Raw genomic sequence first — 21931 nt, forward strand, 5'->3', positions numbered from 1 at the left:
TAATTTCATCTTGGAGAGACAGTTCTGACTGCCAAGGGTTGGTCCATACCACCTTTGGCAGATTCATGGCCCCTTCCTTGGTCCTCTTCATTCTGATAAAGCCAGATGTCAAATTTCCAGCCAATGGTAGTCAAGTGTCTTTTTTGATAAAGAAAGTTTATTAGGACAATTTCCTGACCAATAGAAACAATGTGCCTTAAGGAAGAGGCACCTATTTTCTCATTTTGTAGAGGTAACTAGTAGGCTTGAGGCAACCAGGCTTGAGGCAACGAGGATGAGGGATAGGTGATTTAGAAGATGTGAAGATAAATAAAGTTAATTCATTTGTATAATAAGTTTTAAATATCCCTGAGTTAGGGGATCTGCTTCTGGTCACATCCCGTGTGGCCATATATGGGGGCTAAGCTAGGACGACTTCTCCACTCCCAAGGAAGAATCAGAGTCCTGTTCAACCCCAGTTCAGTGTTCTTGCTTGTGCCTGGCTTAGGTGCAGCCCTCAGATCCTCAATAGGCACAGAATCCACCAGGAGTTTGAAGAATGAGAATCAATTCCCCACCATTCACCTGGATGTCTTTGTAGGAGGTATTGTGAGTGGTCACGTTAAAGTAGACTTTGTCCTTGAAAGCCAGATAAGCCACTCCAATGGAGTCGACAGATTTGACCTTGCTCAGGGAGAAGAGAGGTTTCCGACCCTTCCGGTAATAAAGGCTGAGGCTGAGCTCCTCAGAGAAGTAGCCCTTCAGGGAGATGAGATAAAACCCATCACAGTTGATGATGATTGAGTTGTCTTGCACCTTCATAGTTTCATCGCTGTCTGGAGATGTGATGATGCAACCTGTCCCATTCCCACACTCTAAGGAGGGGAGGGCAAGAAGGAAAAAAAAGAATGATTTCTAAGCACAGCATTGGCCAACAATCTTCCAATACATCTAAAAACATGAAGAGAACATGATAGGGAAAGATTTTGAAAAGAATAAAGAAAAGAGTATTGTGTTTCCACATTAGGGTTGGAGTCGGCTTCACCTGGGGAATGGAAGAAGAGGCAAAGCTAATACTAGCGGCCGAGAGCATTTCAGAATGGGTTTGGGATGCAAAAACTAAGAGGTTAGAGCAATTGGCAGTGGTCACAACAGACCAGTGGCAGGAAATGGAACTTCGAAGTTTCCCTGATTTTTTAAAAACCAGGAGGTGTTACCACTTCACTGCCTCCATTTTTTTTTCAATGGATAGATGAGGGCAAAGGGTAGCAGGAGTGCCCCCTGCCCTGGCCCTGCACACCACCTTCACACAAAACAATTTCTCTTAACACTGCCCTATCCTCTCTCCACCTGACTGTGAAATGTAAATTTACCACATGCCCCGGGCATTGGATTTATCAACAGCATTTACTACTGACCTTTGCTAGCACTTAAGCTCAATAATGCCATTATGCCAAGAATGTCTGTGGGCTCAGTTCTACTCAATAAGATGCAAGTGGAAGAGTTCAAGAACATAGACTTGTTTCTACATTTTACTCTTTTTTTTTTTTTTGCTAGTTTTTCCCAGAAAGTGCTTTCGGAGGGGTTACTACCACAGGAGAAAGAAGATAAGGGAATGGGGAGGACACAGATGGATAGCTTTGTGTAGGGCCATTCCAAGTGTAAGGCAAAAAGACTAAATTTCTTTTCTTTCTACCTCAGCCACAATATCATCCTGAATGGATTGGGCAACCACATCTCAGATACACCACTGTGGTCCATGTCCCTTAGTCATAGGAAAAATAGTCCCCACTCTTGGGCACAATTCATGTAATTCTTGCTTTGCATCAGGCCCAGATGGTATACTCTGAATTGAAAATGAGAACCACTTTTGGAGGACAAGATACACTTCCCTTCAGGCTCAGAAGAACTTATTAATTAACAAATGAAAATCCATCTAGGAACTACTGGTGATTGTCCTAATGTTAATCATGGATCCAAATAATACTCTCCTGACAGTTGGAGGATCACCTTGCCTTCATATCTGGGAACTCCCCCAGCTCTCATTAAGACAGAATCTTGTCTTAGAATCAATTTAGTGGGAAATGATGTGTCAGAAAGTCACCCTTGTAAGAAGTAAAGCCTTAGTTTTCTTACCTAAAAAAATGAGAATAATTCTTACTCAGAGGGTTCGTGAGAGGCGTATAAAGTGATTAATACAGTGACTAGCATATATTTAGTAATGAATTACTCTTTTCTTCTTTATAAATTTTCTTTGTCCCTAATGAAAACAGCATGCAGTCTCTAACAATTACAGGATTTCATACTTACCAAAGGATAGGGAGAGATCCTGTTTTCTGGAAGAAATTAAGAGACTAGAAAGGAGATTCTTTTAAAAGCATGAATCAGAGACACCTGGGTAACCCAGTCAGTTAAGCTTCTAAGTCTTGATTTTGGCTCAGGTCATGATCTCACAGTTCATGAGACTGAGCCCTGCGAAGGTCTCCACGCTGGCAGTGTGGAGCCTGTTTAGGACTCTCTGTCTCCCTCTCTCTGCCCCTCCCCTGCTCACTCTCTCTCTCAGAATGAATGGATAAACATTTTAAAAAAAGAGAAAAGACAAACATGAATCAATTGAACAATACTTACTGGTAAATTGTACTTTGATACTTTGAATTGGAGGATACTGAGGTGGCACCTGATGGAGGAAAAAGGATATATTTTTAGGGGAAAAAAAATGAACAAATGAAATTGTCAACTCATATCCTATGAAGCAGAAATGCAGGAGCTATAGAAGGAATGACTTTACAAGAGACCATTTTTTCTGTGAAGATTAGACCCAGACTTATACCTGCTCCCTTGCTTTTCTAAAACATCTCAGATGAGCCAGGAGTATTCTGTCATGCAAGCATCTAAGATCTGTCCTTAGCTCTACCAAACTCGTCTTTAGTGTATTGTTTTGGCTCTCTGAACCCCACTTTCCCATTTTGGATAACCGCATTTAATAGTCATCTTGAGAAATCCATTCAGTCATACAGATTCCCTCATGCAGAAGACTGTGACCAATCAATACACCATGGCCACAAACTCCCAGAACGCACTAGGAGTGAATTATGGAAGCTTTCTGGCTACTTGTTCTTTTACTGCAACACAGGAGTAAGATTGTCCTGTCTTCAGTTCATATGGGCCATAGAAACTGGTCTAATCCTTAAGAATTCAGTAGATTTGAGTGCATACATTTCTAACATTGGCTTTTTCTCTTTTGTTTAATGGCTTGAAAAACCTAACTTGAACCAAGCGAGTACTCGACAGCAAGAGAGAGGTAACATAATGAAGAAAAGAAGCCTGAATAAATAAAATGTCTATAGTAATATGACATTTAACAGAACAAAGCAGCTCAATATGGAGCAATCTCCAAAATACACGAAGTAGAAAAAAAAGGGGGAGCAGAATCATGTATAAAATATATTACCATGCACATTAAAGAAACATTAATTATGCTTGTATGGGCATTGAATATATCTGAAAGAATTCTCAGAAAATAGGTCATAAATATTGCCTCTGGAAAATGGAATTGGAAGCCTGAGGTCAGGAATGGGGCAACACTTACTTTTCATGGTCTACTTTTTAAATATATTTTAAAATGTACCATATGCCTGTGTTACCTGCTAAAAAAAAAAAAAGGAAAAAAAAAAAAAAAGGAAAAAAAAAAAAAAAGGAAAAAAAAAAAAAAAGGAAAGGAAAAAGAAAAACAAAAAACACCAACGATTGTTCCTGCCAAGAACAACATCTCTTCTCACAGATGATTTTTGGCAAGGCATTTTGCTCAAAGGCATGGGAAGGGATTTGTTTTCGTACCCTGGGGTGTGTATTCCCTGCTTCCCACTCTCCTGGCACAGGACTGGCTGCAGTCACACAGATTCCACTGGTGGCTGCCCACACACATGAGGAATCCCCCACTTCCCTTCTAAGTCACATCACAAGCCTTACCAAGCTGAAACTAACAGGAAGTGTAGGAAGAAGGGAGAGTCTTTCTGAGGCCTGCCAGTGGTAAACACAAAGCGAGAGGTGTTGACCTGGGATAATTTGAGAGTCTGTGGTTCCGTCCCCTCCGTGAACTGTTTGTGATAGCTTAATTAGTATCCTTCGTGGTTAAGGCAGTGTTCTGGAAGACGGCCTCTCAAAGGGCATACTACATTATCACCGTAATTCCCTGGGTAAATAAATGCCCCCCCCCCCCCGCCTCACTGCTCTCTAGCTGGTTTGTCCTACCATGAGTGACCACATGATTAAAATCAGAAGCAGGCTGTGGAAGAGCACAGAGCACAGGACTCAGCACACAGCAACCTGGGTTTTAATGTTAGTGGGGCAAGTACAGTGTCATCCCAGGCAAGTTTCATAACTTCCCTAGAAGTCAGTTTTTCCATCTTTAAAAATCACCAGAAGATCACAGGCATTTCTTTCAGCATTAACTGTCCATGATTTGGATTTTAAAAGTTCAATGCTAAGTCAATTTTAATAAAAGAAAAAACACAAAGGCTCTTCGTCCAAATTTACATCAAAAGCCCTCATGATTTAATTATTTGACTGACTCTGCAAAAGTTCCAAACTTCTGCAAATCAAAGGAAATTCTAAATGTTTTGAAGTACCCCAATGAAGTAGGGGTGGTTGTAACCAAGAGGACATTCTCTGAGACTGTAATGCTGAGAGGCAACAAGGAAAGCACACATGGCTTCCTCTCTAGAGTAGATCTAACAGAACTCCAGACTCAGGTTTCTGTTTCCTGTCCCTTTTCCTCAAGACTGACCAGTATTGGACATTTACATATTCTCAGAAGTTTTCTTCCTGGCATTAATACCATCAAGCCTAGGCAATGTTGTAAAATAAAGTAAGACGTTCCTTCTTTCTTCTTCTTCCTTGCCCTTCCACTTTTCCCTTCATCCTCCATATTTAATTACTTCACGCTCACTACCCCAGTGCTCTGAACTACCCTCCCAACAGACCTTCCATGGCCTGGCTCCAACCTCCTTGCCAAGCTTTATTGCCACACATATCCTTTCCATGTCTTATGCTTTAGCCAACTGTTTTCTCTAATCTTTTTGCCCTTGACTAGAGCCTGGTAGGATGAGACAGAGAGCACAGACTTGGGAGTCAGATTCAGTTCAAATTGTGACTTATCTAGCTTTGTGAATTTGGAGATAGTATATACTCTTTCTGAGCATTAGTTTTCATCTGTATGAAAATATGGCATAATATTGCTATTGGAGTGTTCCAGATGACTGCGAAGTTTAAGTAAGAAAACATGTGAAAACACCCAGCAGTCAGCCTGGCAAGCATTTAAAACATAACTGCCTCCTTTGTTCTCTCTACCAAGACTGTCTCTCCATTTGTGTCCATCCATCAAAATATCACCACCATCAAGGCCTGAATCAGGTCGCTGATTTTGGGCTTCTGCACTTGCATTGGACTCTTAGTGCTGAAAAGAAATGAGCTATGAAGCCATGAAAAGACATGGAGGAATCTTAAAGGCATATTACCAAGTGAAAGAAGCCAATCTGAAAAGGCTATGTACTGCATGATTGTAAATATAGAATATTCTGAAAAAGACAAAACTATAGAGTCAGTTAAAGATCAGTGGTTACCAGGAATTAGTGAGGAGGGGAAGATGAATAGGTAGAGTACAAAAGTTTTAGAGTAGTAAGACTATTCTGTATGATACTGTAATGATGGGTACATGCCATTATTCATTTGTTAAAACCCATAAAAATGTACAAAACCAATAGTGGATCCTAAAGTAAAAAACAAAATAAAACAAAAACTCTCTATTGACTTCCATTCTCCCGCCATTGGATATAAGTCTCATCTGCTCTACAAGACTATTAAGCTATGTGACCTTGGTAAATAGTACTAACTTGATGATTTTCAGTTTTTTCATCTATAAAATGGAAATAATAAAATCTATATCTTAGAGTGAATGAAGATTGAATAAGATAATATGTGTGAATTTTCAGCAAACGGCCTGGAATATTGTAGGAGTTGACAAACGTCAGCTATTATTCTCAGAGGCACATGGAAGACAAGATCCATGCCATGTTCTTAATTTATTCAGCACAACACTACTCAAGCCTTATATATGAGTATAAAAAGAAGGAATTAATAAAATAATGAATAAAGACTATCAAAGTCTCTGAAATATTAGCTCTCTGGCTCTTCTGTAACCCAATGAAATGGTACAAAAGGATCTGGGCTTCATGAGAAAGATGGCAGAGAAAAATCAGAAGATATTTATTTTACCCACATGCAAACAAACCTGGTATTTTTTTAACCTCAAGAAAAGCAAAACCCTCAGATCCTCTCCATATGCTAAAAGAAAAGGGAAAAGATCAAAGGTCCCAGAGAGCTTCCAGGTAAGAACAAGCTGTAGAATAAAGCTTCTTCAATCTGGAAAGTCTGAAGAGCCCACATCGTTCTCTAAGGTGAAATGCAAACTCATGTAGGTCAAGCACATGAGGAAAAAGTATAGTACTGATGTTGGAATGAAGTGGTCTCAGAAGCATGAGTATGAAGGAAATTATTTCCTTGATGCAAACAAGAAATGTTTGTTCTACTGAGTTATTTGGTAGTTGACTGAGTAATATGATTGTTTGGTGGTTTGAAACAGCATCAACAATTACTGAGTATCTGCTGTGTGGTGGGCATCAGTTCAACTCTGGGAACACAAAGGAATAGAACACATAATTCTTAATTTTGATGAATTTATATGCCAGTTGAGGAGACAAAATCCTCCCTCTACATAAAACCTTTGGGATACGTCAATAGACACAGTGTATGCAATAAAGTTCCAGAGAACAGGAAAATCACTGAAGGCTTTGGCAGCTCAAGGAGGAAAGACTTGGACAGAGGCCTTGAAAGAGAGAAAGGGACCAGAAAAGCAAAGACATTCTAAGGAAGAAAGGTCTAGAAATGAGACTATTCTTGGTATTCAAGAAAAAGAATAAAAATTCATTAAGAACTTACAACATGCCATGCATTAGATTGTTCTTTCTTTCTCAGAATCATTACCTCATTTGCTGCTCAAAATAATCCTATTAAGTATGAATAATAACCCATGTTTTGCAGATAGGAAAATGAGAATCAGTGCTCTTAAGAACTTGCTTACGAATAAACAGGTATTAACTTGAATTTGGTTGAACTCCAGTCCCTGATAATAACTTTTTGCTTTATCTTATACTATCTAAGAGTAAAAAAAAAAAAAAAAAAACCACCAAAAGAAAAAAAAAAAAACAACCTATGAAAACATTTGTCTGAGGTTCCAAGATTAATTTCAATTATTTTCCAAGATAATTTCAATTATTCCTAATGAGGAATACAATATTAGGTTTTAGATGGTTGTCAAAATTTTCAGATATATCTCAAAAATATCCAGAAGTTCTCCATTAAAAAAAAAAAAAAGCTCTTCAGACAATTTCACAAGGTTATCTGGATTGTACAGGTTGGCAAAACTTCTAGCTAGGCTCTGATTAGGTACAGTTGTCCTGGCATGGAGCAGCAGGCCCATGAACAAGTACAAAGTAGGCAGCAAGCAGGTGCTGCAAATCAGAGACAGAATTAAGTGCTTTCCTGGCCTCTCTTAGCATCTTGAGCACTGAACTGTCCAAGAACATAGATGGGACATGTCTGATGGCTAGTATTTACCTAGCAGCCTGTACCAAGTTCCCAAAAACGTGTTGCTTCTTTCAGGGGCTCATCTGTGGAGAGAGTGAGTTTCTAATTCTGACTCACTGGGATGTGGCAGGAAGCTACCACCTTTATATGCATTTGGCATTTGTCCTGGAGAGGGACATCTGTGGCAGGAGGGAATGATACTCATCAAATACGAAAGCAGGAAGTGGGCTCGCACTCAACTATGTGGGCCTTGCCCTTCCTCACTTGATATCAGGCCACAGTGTCAGAATCCTACGTGGGAGTGCTCTGAGGTGTGAATCAATGTTGGATGGTGGGGAAACAGATCTGTAAGAGGGACTCCCCGGTTCACCATGCCATCTCCACTGGGATGTGAACCTCTCCTTCCTCCAACTTGGGCTGCATGTCAGTAGAGAAGACCTGAAAGTTCATGAAAGCACAACCTCACAAGCTGTCGGGGTGTGTCTCAAGCAGCCTCTGAAATGAAAGGTGGAAATTTCCATATTTAACTCATCACAGTAGGCTGGGGAGGTAGACTCTCATCCTGCTAAAAGTGTGTGTGCACTCAGTGGAAACAGCCTCCTTGCAAAGGGAAGGGCCCACCTCTGATCAGGAAGGTTCACAAGCCCACTCAGAGAAAGGAATGGAAAGAATGGGCAAAAACTGGTACTTTGTCCATGGATACCTATGTATTCATAAAACTGTATCCCCAAATGTGCACTTCTTAGAGATCAAGATGCGTGGCTTTGAAAACCTCTTTGAGTAAAGAGTCTTTTGTGGGAGATTTAATAAACACAAAGAAGAGCCATTTTAATTGTTGTCCAAACACTTTCTCTTTCTCCATTCCCACCTTTCACCGTGACTGCTGGCACCTTTTTGCTGTAATCTTTCTCTTACTGCTTATTCTTCTCTACACTACACAATCCATGTGAAATCCTAATGCAGCCTTAACCACTTCTATTCTTCCTGCAAAACTTACTTAGCAATGTATATCTCTCAAAGAAGCATTTACTGACCCTCTCCTATCTCAGAGAACAAGAATGTGGTTGCATTGTCCGCTAAGCAACTGGAAAGGTCTGTTAACAATGTACCCGCTGCATGATCATGAGTCTTACAGTGCCTCAAACACAATGGCATTCAATAAATAAATGTTTGCTGAGCTAAGGTGTAACTTAGGCCCTTAGACTATGCCCAGAACTTAGCTAGTGGCTACACATTCACATAATATCTGACACTGGCCCTAGCCAACACTATACATTGTTCATGGTTTTTTGAAACTGCCCCATTCTTCCTTGAGTACAAAAGGAATAGCAAAATTATTACAAGCAATATCTTTCTATTGAAGTCACTCATTCCCCGGGTCACTTGCTATACAAAAAGGAGAGATTATTGCCTTGGGAGGGCAACTTAGTAGAACAGAAATGCATTGGTCTCGGAATAGGAATACCTGAGTCTGGTCTGAAGCCATCTACAAGTCCCTTCCCTTCCTCAGTTTCTAATTTCCTCATCTTGATGTCCAACCTCAGTTAAACTAATGGGAAAAGCAGTAAGGAATAAGAAATGCTAATTCACACTGTGGACTAAGCAATGCCCATGGACTCTTCCATGTCAGAAATTCAACAAATCATAACCTTCAAGAGAAATCCCAAGAGATTGGGTGATAAGAAAACCTTTGAACACATCTTTTCAACACAACAAATCCCTCTGCTGTAATAAAAGCAGTAGGCCTCCTCCCCAAGTGGCCCCCTCTGATGGTTAGTGAACAATCAAAGATCTCTCTAGTAGTGTTCTTTGTGCAGTGAAGCTCTTAACCTCATTTGCATGAACCTAAATAATCCTCAACCTATATTCTGCTGCAAGCTGGGATTGGTGACTGATAAAAGTTATCAGTGGGATGATCATGGTGATGACAATGACATTTTATTGTTTTTTATTTATTTTAAGTTTATTTATTTATTTTGGGAGACAGAGAATGCACACACAAGTAGAGGGGAGGGGGAGAGAGAGAAGGTGAGAGAAAATCCCAAGCAGGATCCATGCTCAACATGGAGCCCAATGTGGGGCTTATCTCACAACTGTCAGATTATGATCTGAGCTATAACAATGACATTTTAAACTAAAGCCTTTCCTAATAGGTATGAAGACAGGTAGGTAGGTAGGTGGGTCAGTAGACAGATAGACAGGCAGATAGATAGATAGATAGATAGATAGACAGACAGACAGACAGACAGACAGACAGATAGATAGATAGATAGATAGACAGACAGATATAGAGCCAGCTAGCCAGCCAGCCAGAGGCATAAGCATAGGCATAGAAATAGATAATAGAATATTATGCAGCCAAGGAGCACATGTACCCCAATGTTCATAGCAGCACTCTCCACAATAGCTAAAACATGGAAAGAGCCTAAGTGTCCATCAACAGATGAATGGATCAAGAAGATGTGGTTTATCTATACGATGGAATAGTACATGGCAATGAGAAACAATGAAATCTGGCCATGTGTAGCAACATGGATGGACCTTGAGGGTGTTATGCTGAGCGAAATAAGTCAGGCAGAGAAGGACAAATATCATATGTTTGCACGTATAGGAGGATTAGGAGGAACTTGACGGAGGACCAAGGGGGAGAAGAAGGGGGGAAATGGTGGGGGAAAGGGAGAGAGGCAAACCATGAGAGACTCTTGAATGCTGACAAAAACTGAGGACTGATGGATGTGGGGGGGAGGGGGGGATGGGCATAGAGGAGGACAATTATGGGGATGAGCACTGAGTGTTATGTGGAAACTAATTTGAAAATAAACTATTTGTAAAAAAAAAATATTATGCAGCCATAAAAAGGATGAGATCTTGCCATTTACAACAATCTAGATGGACTAGAGTATACATTCCTAAGTGAAATAAATCATAGAAAGACAAATACTATATGTTTCCACTCCTATATGGAATCTAAAAAACAAAACGAATAAAAAACAATAGCAGAATCATATCTATAATATACAGAGAACAATTAATGGATGTGGGGAGTTCAGAAAAATGGGTGAGGGGAGTGGGAGATAGGGGCTTCCAGTTATGGCATGAATAAGTCATGGCAGTAAAAAGTAAAGGAATATATGGAGATAGGTGGTGAACATAGCAAATATATAAAGAAGTTGAATCACTCTGTGGTACGCCTGAAACTAATGTAACATTTTATGTCAAAAATATTCAAAAAGGTTTTTAAAAACTAAAGCCTACATTTTAATAAATGGAAGAGAAATAAAGCACCTAAGGCAAAAGAAAAGTATGCTCACTTTATAATCCCAGTCAAGAAACCAGGTATTGAAGCTTCTTACTACAGTTTCTCACTGTACCCTACATGGTTACCTAGTACATCTCACACACTGTATTATTGCTTCTTGAACCATCTTGTTTCTCCACTGTGTTGGAAGCTCTGGGAGGGTGCCACTATTTCCTCAGTGTCTGACAGGTAACTAATAATCCATAGATACCGTTAAACAAGTAAATGAATAAGTGGTTTGTCATGGTTTGAATAGTGTTCCCCCCACCTTTCACGTCCATCTGGAAGCTCAGTATTTGACTTTTTCAGATATTATTAGTTAAGTTAACATAAGACTAACTAGATTAGGGTGGACCCTACATCCGATATCACTGGTCCATAAAGCAAAAGGAGAGGACACAGTGGTACACACACAGAGATGGTGAGGCGAGGATGGAGGCAGAGCTTGGGGTAATGCAACTACAAGCCAAGAAAGGTCAAGGACTCCCAAGAGTCACCAGAAACCAGAAAGAGGCAAGGAAAGATTCATTCTTCTCTACAGCCTCTGAGGAAGCATGGTCCTGGCAACACTCTGATTTTAAACTTCTACCCTTCAGCACTGTGAGAGAATACATGTTTGTTGTTTTAAGACACCCAGTTTATGGTACTTCATTATAGCAGCTCCAAAAAACTAACACATGGTTGAATAGGTATCTACAAATAGTGGGCAAATCACACTTTCACATTAAAGTAAATCTTTGAATCAGAGTCTGACGGAATTAGACTAGACATTTCTAGAATGTAGTCTAATCTCCTTATAATTTAAAAAATATATAATAAAAGAGAGAAAATAAGGCTCAGAGAAAAGAAAAGATGAGCTGGTACCCAAATTGGGGTCCCCTTTCTCATCTATGAATATACCACACATGCAATATTCCGTCTCATAAAAATAACCTATAAGGTATTATGCAACTGTTAAAGCTTCATTGATCATGTTATCTACGTTCACATAAATAGATTTAACTGTTTTAAAAAAGAATCTTCCTCCTTGATACTAAGTCATAAATCTTTCCCTCAATTTTTCCTCAAAAACTACTAATGTCAGAAAAGGAAACAAACTTTAAAACAAGCAGACAAAATTTTTAAAGCTGAGAGTCATAGAATCTTAGTTAAGTGTAATAGAAAGGGACAGCACTAGAATTTAGACCTAGCCCTAATTTCTAACCCTGACTTTTCTATGTAAACCTAGGCAGGTCTCTCATGCCTCAAATTTTCTCATTGGAAAACTGGACACAAATATTTATCTAACTGCCTCTAAGGTGGTAGTGAATTACTGAGGACAAAAGTATGGAAACGATCTGCAAAAACAAGGGACCGTTACTGCAAATAACAGCAGGAGTGATAGCCCTCCGTTATCCCTCCAAAAAGATCTTGAAGTTACCAGTCTTCATTGTACTATATACAGGGCCAGGTTAAGAACTTTGGGGGAGTTTGAAGCTAAAAACATTAGCATCCAACACATGAGTGTTTATAAATGTATTTTATATGTAAAATATATATTTATAAATTTAGAAAAGTTATAAAATATTTATATAAATATAAAATCTATAAATATATTTATAAATATATTTTATATATACTTAACTGAGTATGTATTTTACAACTTATTTTATAACCTAGCAGGTTTTTATATTTGCCCTTAATGACTATTTTGGTGCTTGCTTTTAATTTTTTGTGACTGTCATCTTCATCTAGATCTTTGATGGTTTCTCTGGCTCTCTGGAGCCGTGCCGGAGCTATACCTACAGGGAAGCCCAGCCCTGGGGACACAGCATTTAAAGTCACTGTATCCTCACTTCCCCACATATACAGTGCAACATTTAGGGAATGAAGGAAGCCTTACTATCATATGTAATGCTTACAACATTAGTGTTGGGAAAATTAAAGTTGAGTGTATTCTCCATTTTTCTATCAGTCAGAGTATGTTCTTAAGTAGCATTTACATGTTATCAAAGCTAGACAAATTTATACAAGTTAATAAGCCACCTAAGGTACATTTTAGAATGAAACGTCTCCTGAAAGCCATTTTTAATTATGCCAGTCATACCCCCAATGTTTCCAGTATTGTGAAAAAGATGGCATGCCTTTTCTAGACATACTTTTCTACCTTATTTGGCAACCACGTCATCGGAGAATTGGATAAAATATATCAAACTGGAGGGAGATGCAAGAGGCATGTTCTAAGTGTGTCATTTTACATCTCTGAACCACTTTCAGACACTAACCCTGTAACACTGTAATCCCTTCATAAATTCTCCCCTTTGCTCTTCTTTTCTTCTCTAACACAGTCATGAGCTCTCACTTAGAAATCTATGTTCAAAAATGTTAGAATTATTACAAGGCTTTGGGGGCTTGTTTTTAATCCTAAAAATTATAGTATCAATGTCAAGGTTCACGAAGCTGAGGTTAACCTTAACTATGCTTTCTGAGGTTTGAATCACAGGGTGTGCATGTGTATACACATGACACAAAGTAAACATTTTAGTGGTCCTGTGCTTATGGAAACGTGTTCATTAATAATAAGAAGAAGAATAAGAATATAATAATTTACAAAGCTCTGTAACACAACATTTGCTCCTCACGACAACCAAATTCTGATTTTGTAAATGATTAAACTGATGCTCTGGGAATTTTACAGAATTTACCCAGAGTCACGAAGTTAAAAAGCTGGACTGAACCAGTCATCTAGTTTCTGGTCCAACACATTCTCTATTGTATACCAACAGCTCCTCCAAAAGTTTGAGAAGATGTTTTGTAATTTCATATGAGGAAGTGTTTCGATTCCTTCATTTGAAAAGATACGGATATCAAAAGTATGGATGGTTACAAACACAAGCTATAGGGTGTCGGGGGACCACCTATTTCACCTGGGACTGGGAAATAACCTATCTACTTTGTAGTTCACTTGTTTCTTTTCACTCATCAAATATAACATAGAGACAACATGGTACATGGCTTCTCTAGCCTAGATGTCTCCAGAAGATTAATGTTCATTTTCCATGAAGAATCCCTGAACAGGGTGGAAAGCTGCAGTTTCTGTAAGAGTGAAGGGCACAAAAGTAATTTCAAGGGAAATTACTAAAAGGGAATTGCACTAAAAGAAATAGAATTGAGGGGCGCCTGGGTGGCTTAGTCGGTTGGGCGTCCGACTTTCACTTAGGTCATGATCTCGCGGTTCGTGGGTTCGAGCCCCGCGTCGGGCTCTGTGCTGACTGCCAGTTCAGAGCCTGGAGCCTGTTTCAGTCTGTGAATCCCTCTCTCTCTGACCCTCCCCTGCTCACGCTGTCTCTCTCTCTCTCTCCTAGAAATAAATAAAACATTTAAAAAAATTAAAAAAAAAAAAAAAAGAAATAGAATTGGAAGGGCAGGATGGTCAGCCCTGGGCAAGGCTGGGTCTACTTGGTGCTAGTAGCTAGGTGTTGACATCAGAGAAAAAGAATCAGGAGAATATATTCTTGGGTCTATACCAAGAGCCAGCCCTTCTGCTAACTTCCCAGGTCTCCTGTATGTGGGTATACATGTTTGTTTCCATATCTGCATATGTATGTGGCATTTTCCAGCATGATCTCTGTCCCAATTACTCTATCCTATTTTGAATATGTGGATGAGAACATAGATCTAAATTTTTCATTTAGAAACTATCATCACTGTACAGAACATATATCTAAACTTTTCGCTTAGAAAATCTCATCACTGTGTAAATAGTCAACAATATTAGGTCCCCAGGTACTGTTCATTCGCTTACACATGGATCAACACTTACCTTCCGGAGAAATAGTCTCTTTCAAAATAAATAAATAAACCTGAGATTGGTTAGTTTTACTGTGGTGCCCCCTAGTGCCATACGAGATTTCATTCACTGTCTGTATTTGCCAATAAGTAGGCCACTCAAGAGAAGCGAAATTTGGAGAAGCAACACTTTTAGTAATTTCTCCTGTATTTTCTTTTGCATATTAGTGAATAAAGTGTGCTCCTTAGCACGAGTGACAAGACTCTTGTGATCTGCCCTCGCCAAAGTTTTCAGCCTCATCTGCCACTTTCCCCTAAAAACACTTCACTTCAGCCATTCTACACAAGGAAGTCTTCTGCCCCTGCCCAACCATCTCTCTTGTTCATTTAAAAAATTTCCCCTCTTTCTTCTAATATCAGCTGAATATTACCTGCTCCCCAAGCTTCTACTGGCTCTGAGTTTCTGGGATTTTTATCTCTAAATAGACAATGTCTAATGCCTGCTCAAAAATCCAAAGATTCTATATGTTTTTATCAGTACCTCCCCTAAAAACCTGAAAAATACTTAATGACAAATCAGTTCAATACTTCAGATATTTCTTTTTAATTCTCACAGAATTGTTTATGAAATGCAAACTCAGTTGTATCAGTAATCACTTATTTGCATGTCACTAAAAAAAAAAAGAATTTCTAAACACTTGTTAGATTGTATGGGGATGCATCTAAATTGAGCTAATCTGAGACAAGATTTTTTCAAGAAAAAACACCTCTTTTTCTTCCTAAATGATACAAATAAAAATTCCACGTTACACCCTGACATTTCATCAAGAAACCGTGAATTCAAAACCTGGGCATTGTTGGTACAGAAGAGGTCAACTCAGTTTCCAAGTACCTCAACTTCTGTTCTTCCCGGCAGTAAACGCAGTAAGAATGTAAACCTTTCACTGTGGGGTTTGCTGAAGAATTATCACTAAAAGAGGGGACCTGGGTGGCTCGGTCAGTTCAGTGTTGGACTCTTGATTTCAGCTCAGGTCAAGATCTCAGGGTGATAAGATCGAGCTCCGCATCAGACTCTGTTGAGCGTGGAGCCTCCTTAAGATGGTCTGTCTCCCTTTCTCTGCCCCTTCCCTGTTCAAGCATGCACTTACGCATGTATGAGCTCTCTCTCTCTGTCTCTCTCTGAAAACAAAATTATCACTAAAATCCCTCATCTATATAAAGTGCTATAGTAAGGGTGGTACAAATCTTGGAAGAGCCCTGGCCTCAAAAGCCCTGAGACACATGGATATACTGTACACAAACTCCATGCATGATCGGTCAGCTTTTTTCTGCCATTGTTCCCCGCTGAAACCACAGGTACAGTTGGGAGCCTGATATTTTAAATGGTAGTCCCAATACATATCTAATAATGTGTATTGGTTTTAGTGACAGAAACACTCAATTTTATAATTTGTATCATGAATATTCTTCTAAGTCATCCACTTCTTTCCCCTTTCTAAATAAGGCATTTAGCTAACCCATATTAGTTTATCTAGTATGTGCATAATATATGAATAAGTACAAATTACAAACATATGTGCAAATTTCATTTCCCCCAGTCCCTTCTTAAGAAGCATAAATCCAGTAGCTTAGACACAAAAATCTGTTTACTTAATATTTTATATTTCTCAAATCCTAATACCGATTCTACAAATATATGTATGAACTACATACTCACAGGATATTGAGCTGAAAGAGATCTTTCTGTTCATGTGATCCAACTGCTTTGTGTTAAAATGAGTAAATCAAGGCCCAAAGAGGGAAGTTACAGAAGGAGTGGGTAAGACCTATCTTTTTTTCTCGCATCTCAAAAACTCAAACTTCTGCTTTTCACATAAGTAAATAAAACTTAACAGAGTGGTGAGGGGGAAAAAGGTTATTAAATAAACTCTGTTGAAGAGAAAGTCCACTGTCAAATGAAGGTTAATAGCTATAACTGTATTTTTTATAGAGCTCTACAAGTAGGCAGTTATTTTATGAAGCTAAAAGTTATATCTAGGAAATGAAAAAAAAATCAAGATTATTCTCCAAATATGTTTTCCTACAATAAAAGAGATCCAGTTTAACTGGACAAATGATCAGCATTTCAGCTCAGTTTCACCCTTTAAACACATCACTGGAATATCATGTGGTTGCTTTTTGTTTTTTATTTTATTTTAGTGAGAGAGTGTGTGTGAGAGGGGGAGAGGGGCAGAGCAAGAGGAGAGGATCTTAAGCAGGCTCCATGCTGAGCATGGAGCCCAGTACGAGGCTTGATCCCATGACCCTGGGATCATGACCTGAGCCTAAATCAAGAGTTGGACACTCAGCTGACTGAGTCACTCAGGCGTGTCTGGAATATCATGTTTTATAAAAGTAGGGGTTTGATTTACATCACCACAGACCTCATCATTTGACTGATAACAGTCCTATTAATGAGTTTAGGAAGGCTACCAGTCTATGTCCCTTTTTCAAGAGCTACTCTACACCCTTCTCTCCTTTCTCCTCTCTCTCATGCACACTCACACACTCACTGCCACCACAACCATTTGATCAAATTCCAGGGAGAATACACCTGACCCATCTATGCTATCCTTCCCTCTAATAGACTAAATGAGATTAAACATAAGGACCCATTACGCTGCCTTTGGTCCTACAACAGTACAAAAAATTATGTTAGCTAAGACAGTCTAGCTAAGAGATAAGGAAAAAGAAAAATAAAGGTAATGTCAAGTGAAGAATTCCAAATATCTGTGCCAAAAAAATTCTGTATCCTAAGTATATGAGAGTACATTTCTTGAGAAAACAGCTCTAACATACCTCCTATGTCTTTGCTTCCATTTCTGTGCCAGGACCAGAGAAAGCTAATTCTCTCCCAACGATCAGCTCACTGTGAATTCTAGCATCCGGGAAACCCGCGCTGAGCTTTCCTTTCAAGCTCTGTCCACAGAGTCACTGGGTGACTTGCCAGAAAGGACCCTTCTTCTCAGCATCTCCTGGGTATCGACAGTCCAGGGCGGCCCCACCACCAGCTGGCTCTAGATCTGTTTCACCTTTTCTTCTCTCCTGCTCAGAGCCCTGGTACAATTGTTCAGCCTTGACTGGGGCCATCTGTCTTGTCTTTTTATCATCCCACAGTGTAAGGAAATATGTAACACTGTGGTTGTTTGAAACGCATTCTCAGGGCTCCCAGACCTGATGAATGCACTCAGCTGTTCTATTTTTGGTCATTCTCTTTGTTTTCTTCTCAGAAAAGCCTAATTCCGGTCTGTGTCTTAGGCATCCTGCCATGGACACATTGCTCCTCCCCCAGGCCTCCCCTCTAATCGCCTACTCTAATTTCACCCAAGGGGCTCTGCACTGAAAAGGAAATGTGTGGCAGGATGAAGAGAGGACTGGCCCCTTCTACTCACTGGTCTGCAGACCCGACAGGACACCGGCTACGCTTCTGGAATTTAGGAACATGAGCCCTCTCTGCGGTACAGTGATCACAACCGCACTCCCACCGGCCTCTGTGCACCAAAACCCCCTACTTCCTGTAGACAAAGACAAGCCGAGGCATTGGCTAGGACTCTGCTTATCTTATCCTGGTCTAATTTTAAGGTACCCAGGCTCTGACATGGCTATCAGAAATGAAGGTTCCTACTATTTCACCTTTCCCAGGGAAAGACTTTTCTAACCTAAAGCAACCTGCCAAGAAAACAAGAATGGTCAGACTGGCCCCAGCAAGGGTCCATGGGATGACTATACATTTATTTCCTTTTCAGTGGAATCTCCTGAAATCAAAAGCATCCTTAAAAACCTGATAATGTTTGTAGATATGAACAAGTACACTTTAAAAATAATGGAAAAGGGACCAGAACAAAGAGAAGGAAAAAAGGAAAGAATATCTTCACTAAGCGGGGGAAATACTTAGAAAGATGATCATTGCATTGCACAAAGAAGGAAAAAGACAAAGTGAGGTCTGTAGGTTGTGACTGGCAGAGAATGGCTGAAAAACAATCTCTGACTAAGTTGTTGGGGTCAATGTTTGGCCATGTATGCATCTGCACATGAACATGGACATCTCTGCCCTTAAAATACACAGGTTAGCTATTTAAAGGAACTTAATATTGGTACCTTCAGCGTTCTTCAAAAAGCAAATCGCCTATGGGATTTATGAACACAGCGGAAAGGTGGAACTGATCCCTTTCTTATTTCCTTTTCATATTAGTCCCCTGATCAGATGCTTACTGGCAGAATGGGTTTGACTCCATGCTTCAAAGTGACAGCTCACAAAGGAATGCCAGGATTCTTCCACTGGGAAAAAAAGAAGAATCCAGAAGCAGCACCCTTGCCCTACTTCCACGGCGCCCCACCACTGCCACCACTGAAAAAAAAAAGGAAGGAAAAGAAAGACAGGAGAGTGTTTGACCACACTTTACAATCACTGAGGGACAGGTTGGGGGGCCATCAAAAATTTTGACATCAGACTATTTCCAAATGACTGTTCTTGGCTGCTAGGCTACCATCCATCAGCACAAGCTGGAGGGAACAAAGGGCCCAATGGAGCATCTTACCTGGGAGGCATAGAAGTGCAGGCAGATGTAGGTGAAACACAGGAGCAAACCCAGACCCTGGATTACAGCCGCCACCAGCAGTAACTTATTGCTCTGGAATCTTCGCCCTGCTGCATTTCCCACATTCTCATCCAGGGGTTGGACCCCTTCCATCTTCATAGTCTGGATGCAAGGAAGATGAAAAGTGTAGCAATGGGGAGACTGAGGGAGGACTGACCTCTTCTCCACAAAGAAGGAGGGGAAGGGAAAACAAAGCTTATCAATCAGAAAATACACGAAGGTCCTGGGACCAGAGATAAGAGGCAATTGAAAGAGCAGAGCGCACTCTCTCAGTTTTAACACTGCAGCTTCTGCAGGCAGGCGGGGGAACTTCTTTGTGACTAATCTGAATTTCCCCTTTACTTTCTTTCTTTTTTTTTCTCCGGGCTAACAGGGAGTTGTTTTTGTGGCATTCCAGTTCTGATTTGAGTGACTGCGAAATGACAGTCATAAAAGTGTGCTAATTTCTTAATTTCTCATTGCACCAGTAACCAAATTGTGGGTCACTTGATAGAGATAAAAATCATCATCCGTTGATGGAGGAGTTCCTCTATTCCCTCCCTGAGAAGTCAGAAATCACAGAAGAGATTTAAGGAAAATGCTGGACTTAATTTCTCATCTGCACTTTATTAGGTAACTAAGCTTTGAACCATCGTGCAAATATATATATAAATATATATACAAAATATATATATAAATATATATACACAAATATATAATGTAATATATATATAAATATATATACACATATACACACACAATATTTTAAAATAATTATATATTTATATAATATATATTATATATATATATTTAAAAAGCACTCACAGACCAGTCTTTAAGTGAAAGAGAGAAAAGAGAAAACAGGATGGTGGATCATGGAACAATAAAGAAGTGAGATCCTCTAATTTTAGTACATTATATTATCATAAATAAACTAGTATATATCGAGCACTCATTATTGTCAGACACTGTGCTAGACAGCCTTACAGTCTTTTTCTCACTGGATCCCCTGAGGCAAAGATAGTAAATGCTGATATGATTAATTTTAAGTATAACAGAAAAGAAGCAGAAGAGTACCCTTTTTCCTCTTCCTTCTACTTCTCATTTCCCCCTACATAATTTGTGCATGAATGAAGAAATTCATAGATTCAAATAAGAATCTTTGAAGATTGTTCCTTCCTTTGAGGTCAGGGGTGGGACTCATAACTTGGAAAGTAAGAGTATTCTACCAATAGACGGGCACTACTTACCCTTTAGCACTGAGGTAAATGATGAAATAAATCATGTAATGATTTAGAATGTCAAGTCCAAATTAACAAATATTTGCTGAGTACTTAGCCAGTGCTGTACTGGAGGACATGGGCATGCAGGGGAGGGGATGTTTAAGGCACAATTCTGTCTCTTCTCTGAGCAAGTAGTTCTCTCTAATCTCCCCATGAGTCATTCAACACCTATTTAAAGAAAGAAGGGAGGAGAAATATTTTTATATCAACAATATGAGAAGCCATATCAACTTAATTTTAGAGAAAGTGGACATGAGGAAAGTGGAAAATACATTTGCTGTTACAGCATTAATTGAGGAAAGTACGGATTAATATCCTCATTATGATCATTATGCCTTACATTTGGAGAACATTTTGGTCTTCAGAAATTCAAGATTTTGTCTGAAGATAAGGGAGCAGACACTGTAGCATAGGTTCCAAGCCAAAATTAGAAAGCAAGTTCCTCTGAAACTTTCTATGAGCAAAGTATGTATTACATACAGGGTATGGAGGGAGAAAAAAAATGAAAGAAATAATCATGTGTAGACCCCAATTCTTGTGTAATAGTTAATAGCCATAAGTAAACATTAAACTCAGTAACTATTTACTCATTTATTTTCAAAGCCTGACTAAAAGAATCAAAGGAGAAAAGCTTAAAATACTGTCAGAAACTATAGAGACTAGCTGACCAAGATTGCATGAAAACTATTAATGCTGAAATCACAGAAAATGTTTTTAAATAACTATCAAAAATCATGGAAAAAATGAACATTTAGAGTATGTACTTGCTCCCTGAGCCACATCTCTTCTCCCTGTTATGGCTTCTGTGAAGCAAAACTGCCATTGCTGGTTTTCATGAGAGAGGACTGTGCTATGGAATAAGTTTCTTTGTTTTTCTTTAATGTTTATTTATTTTTAAATTTTTTTTTCAGAGAGAGAGAGAGAGACAGACAGACAGACAGGGAGATACAGAATCTGAAAACAGGCTCCAGGCTCTGAGCTAGCTGTTAGCACAGAGCCCGACATGGGGGTCGAACCCACGAACCATGAGATCATGACCTGAGCCGAAGTGGGTCGCTTAACCGACTGAGCCACCCAGGCGCCCCAATGTTTTTTATTTTTGAGAGAGAGAGCTTGCGTGTGTGTGCGCGAATGGGAGAGGGGCAGAGAGAAGGGGAGACAAAAAGTCCAATGCAGGCTCCAGGCTCTGAGCTGTCAGCGCAGAGCCCTCCCGACCTGGGCTCGAACCCACGAACCATGAGATCATGACCTGAGCTGAAGTCGGATACTTAACTGACTGAGCCACGCAGGCGCCCCATAAGCGTCCATGTTTTGTGTTGTTCCAAGAGGGCACAGGGACAACT

General features: G+C 39.6%; 1 protein-coding gene across 1 annotated transcript; it reads right to left on the reverse strand.

Annotated features, from left to right (window-relative positions):
• Positions 1-219: 219 nt before the first annotated feature.
• TNFSF4 (TNF superfamily member 4) lies at positions 220-19756 on the reverse strand. The gene is made up of 3 exons (XM_039224864.1): positions 19267-19756; positions 2608-2656; positions 220-854 (listed from the first exon to the last, which is right to left on the reverse strand). Exons 1-3 carry the CDS (start codon positions 19423-19425, stop codon positions 505-507), a joined length of 558 nt encoding a protein of 185 aa, XP_039080795.1. The 5' UTR covers positions 19426-19756; the 3' UTR covers positions 220-504.
• Positions 19757-21931: the final 2175 nt, after the last annotated feature.

The sequence above is a fragment of the Hyaena hyaena genome, unplaced genomic scaffold (genome assembly GCF_003009895.1).
Source record: "Hyaena hyaena isolate Hyena2069 unplaced genomic scaffold, ASM300989v1 scaffold_1803, whole genome shotgun sequence".
Classification (NCBI taxonomy): Eukaryota; Metazoa; Chordata; class Mammalia; order Carnivora; family Hyaenidae; genus Hyaena; species Hyaena hyaena.

Excerpts from the sequence above, each read along its gene's own strand:
- TNFSF4 (XM_039224864.1), bottom strand. The coding sequence starts at position 19,425 with ATGAAGATGGAAGGGGTCCAACCCCTGGATGAGAATGTGGGAAATGCA. Across the intron at positions 2,657-19,266 it reads TGCACTTCTATGCCTCCCAG|GTGCCACCTCAGTATCCTCC; the intron begins GTAAGATGCTCC and ends TTCCTCCATCAG. Across the intron at positions 855-2,607 it reads TATCAAAGTACAATTTACCA|AGTGTGGGAATGGGACAGGT; the intron begins GTAAGTATTGTT and ends TCCCCTCCTTAG.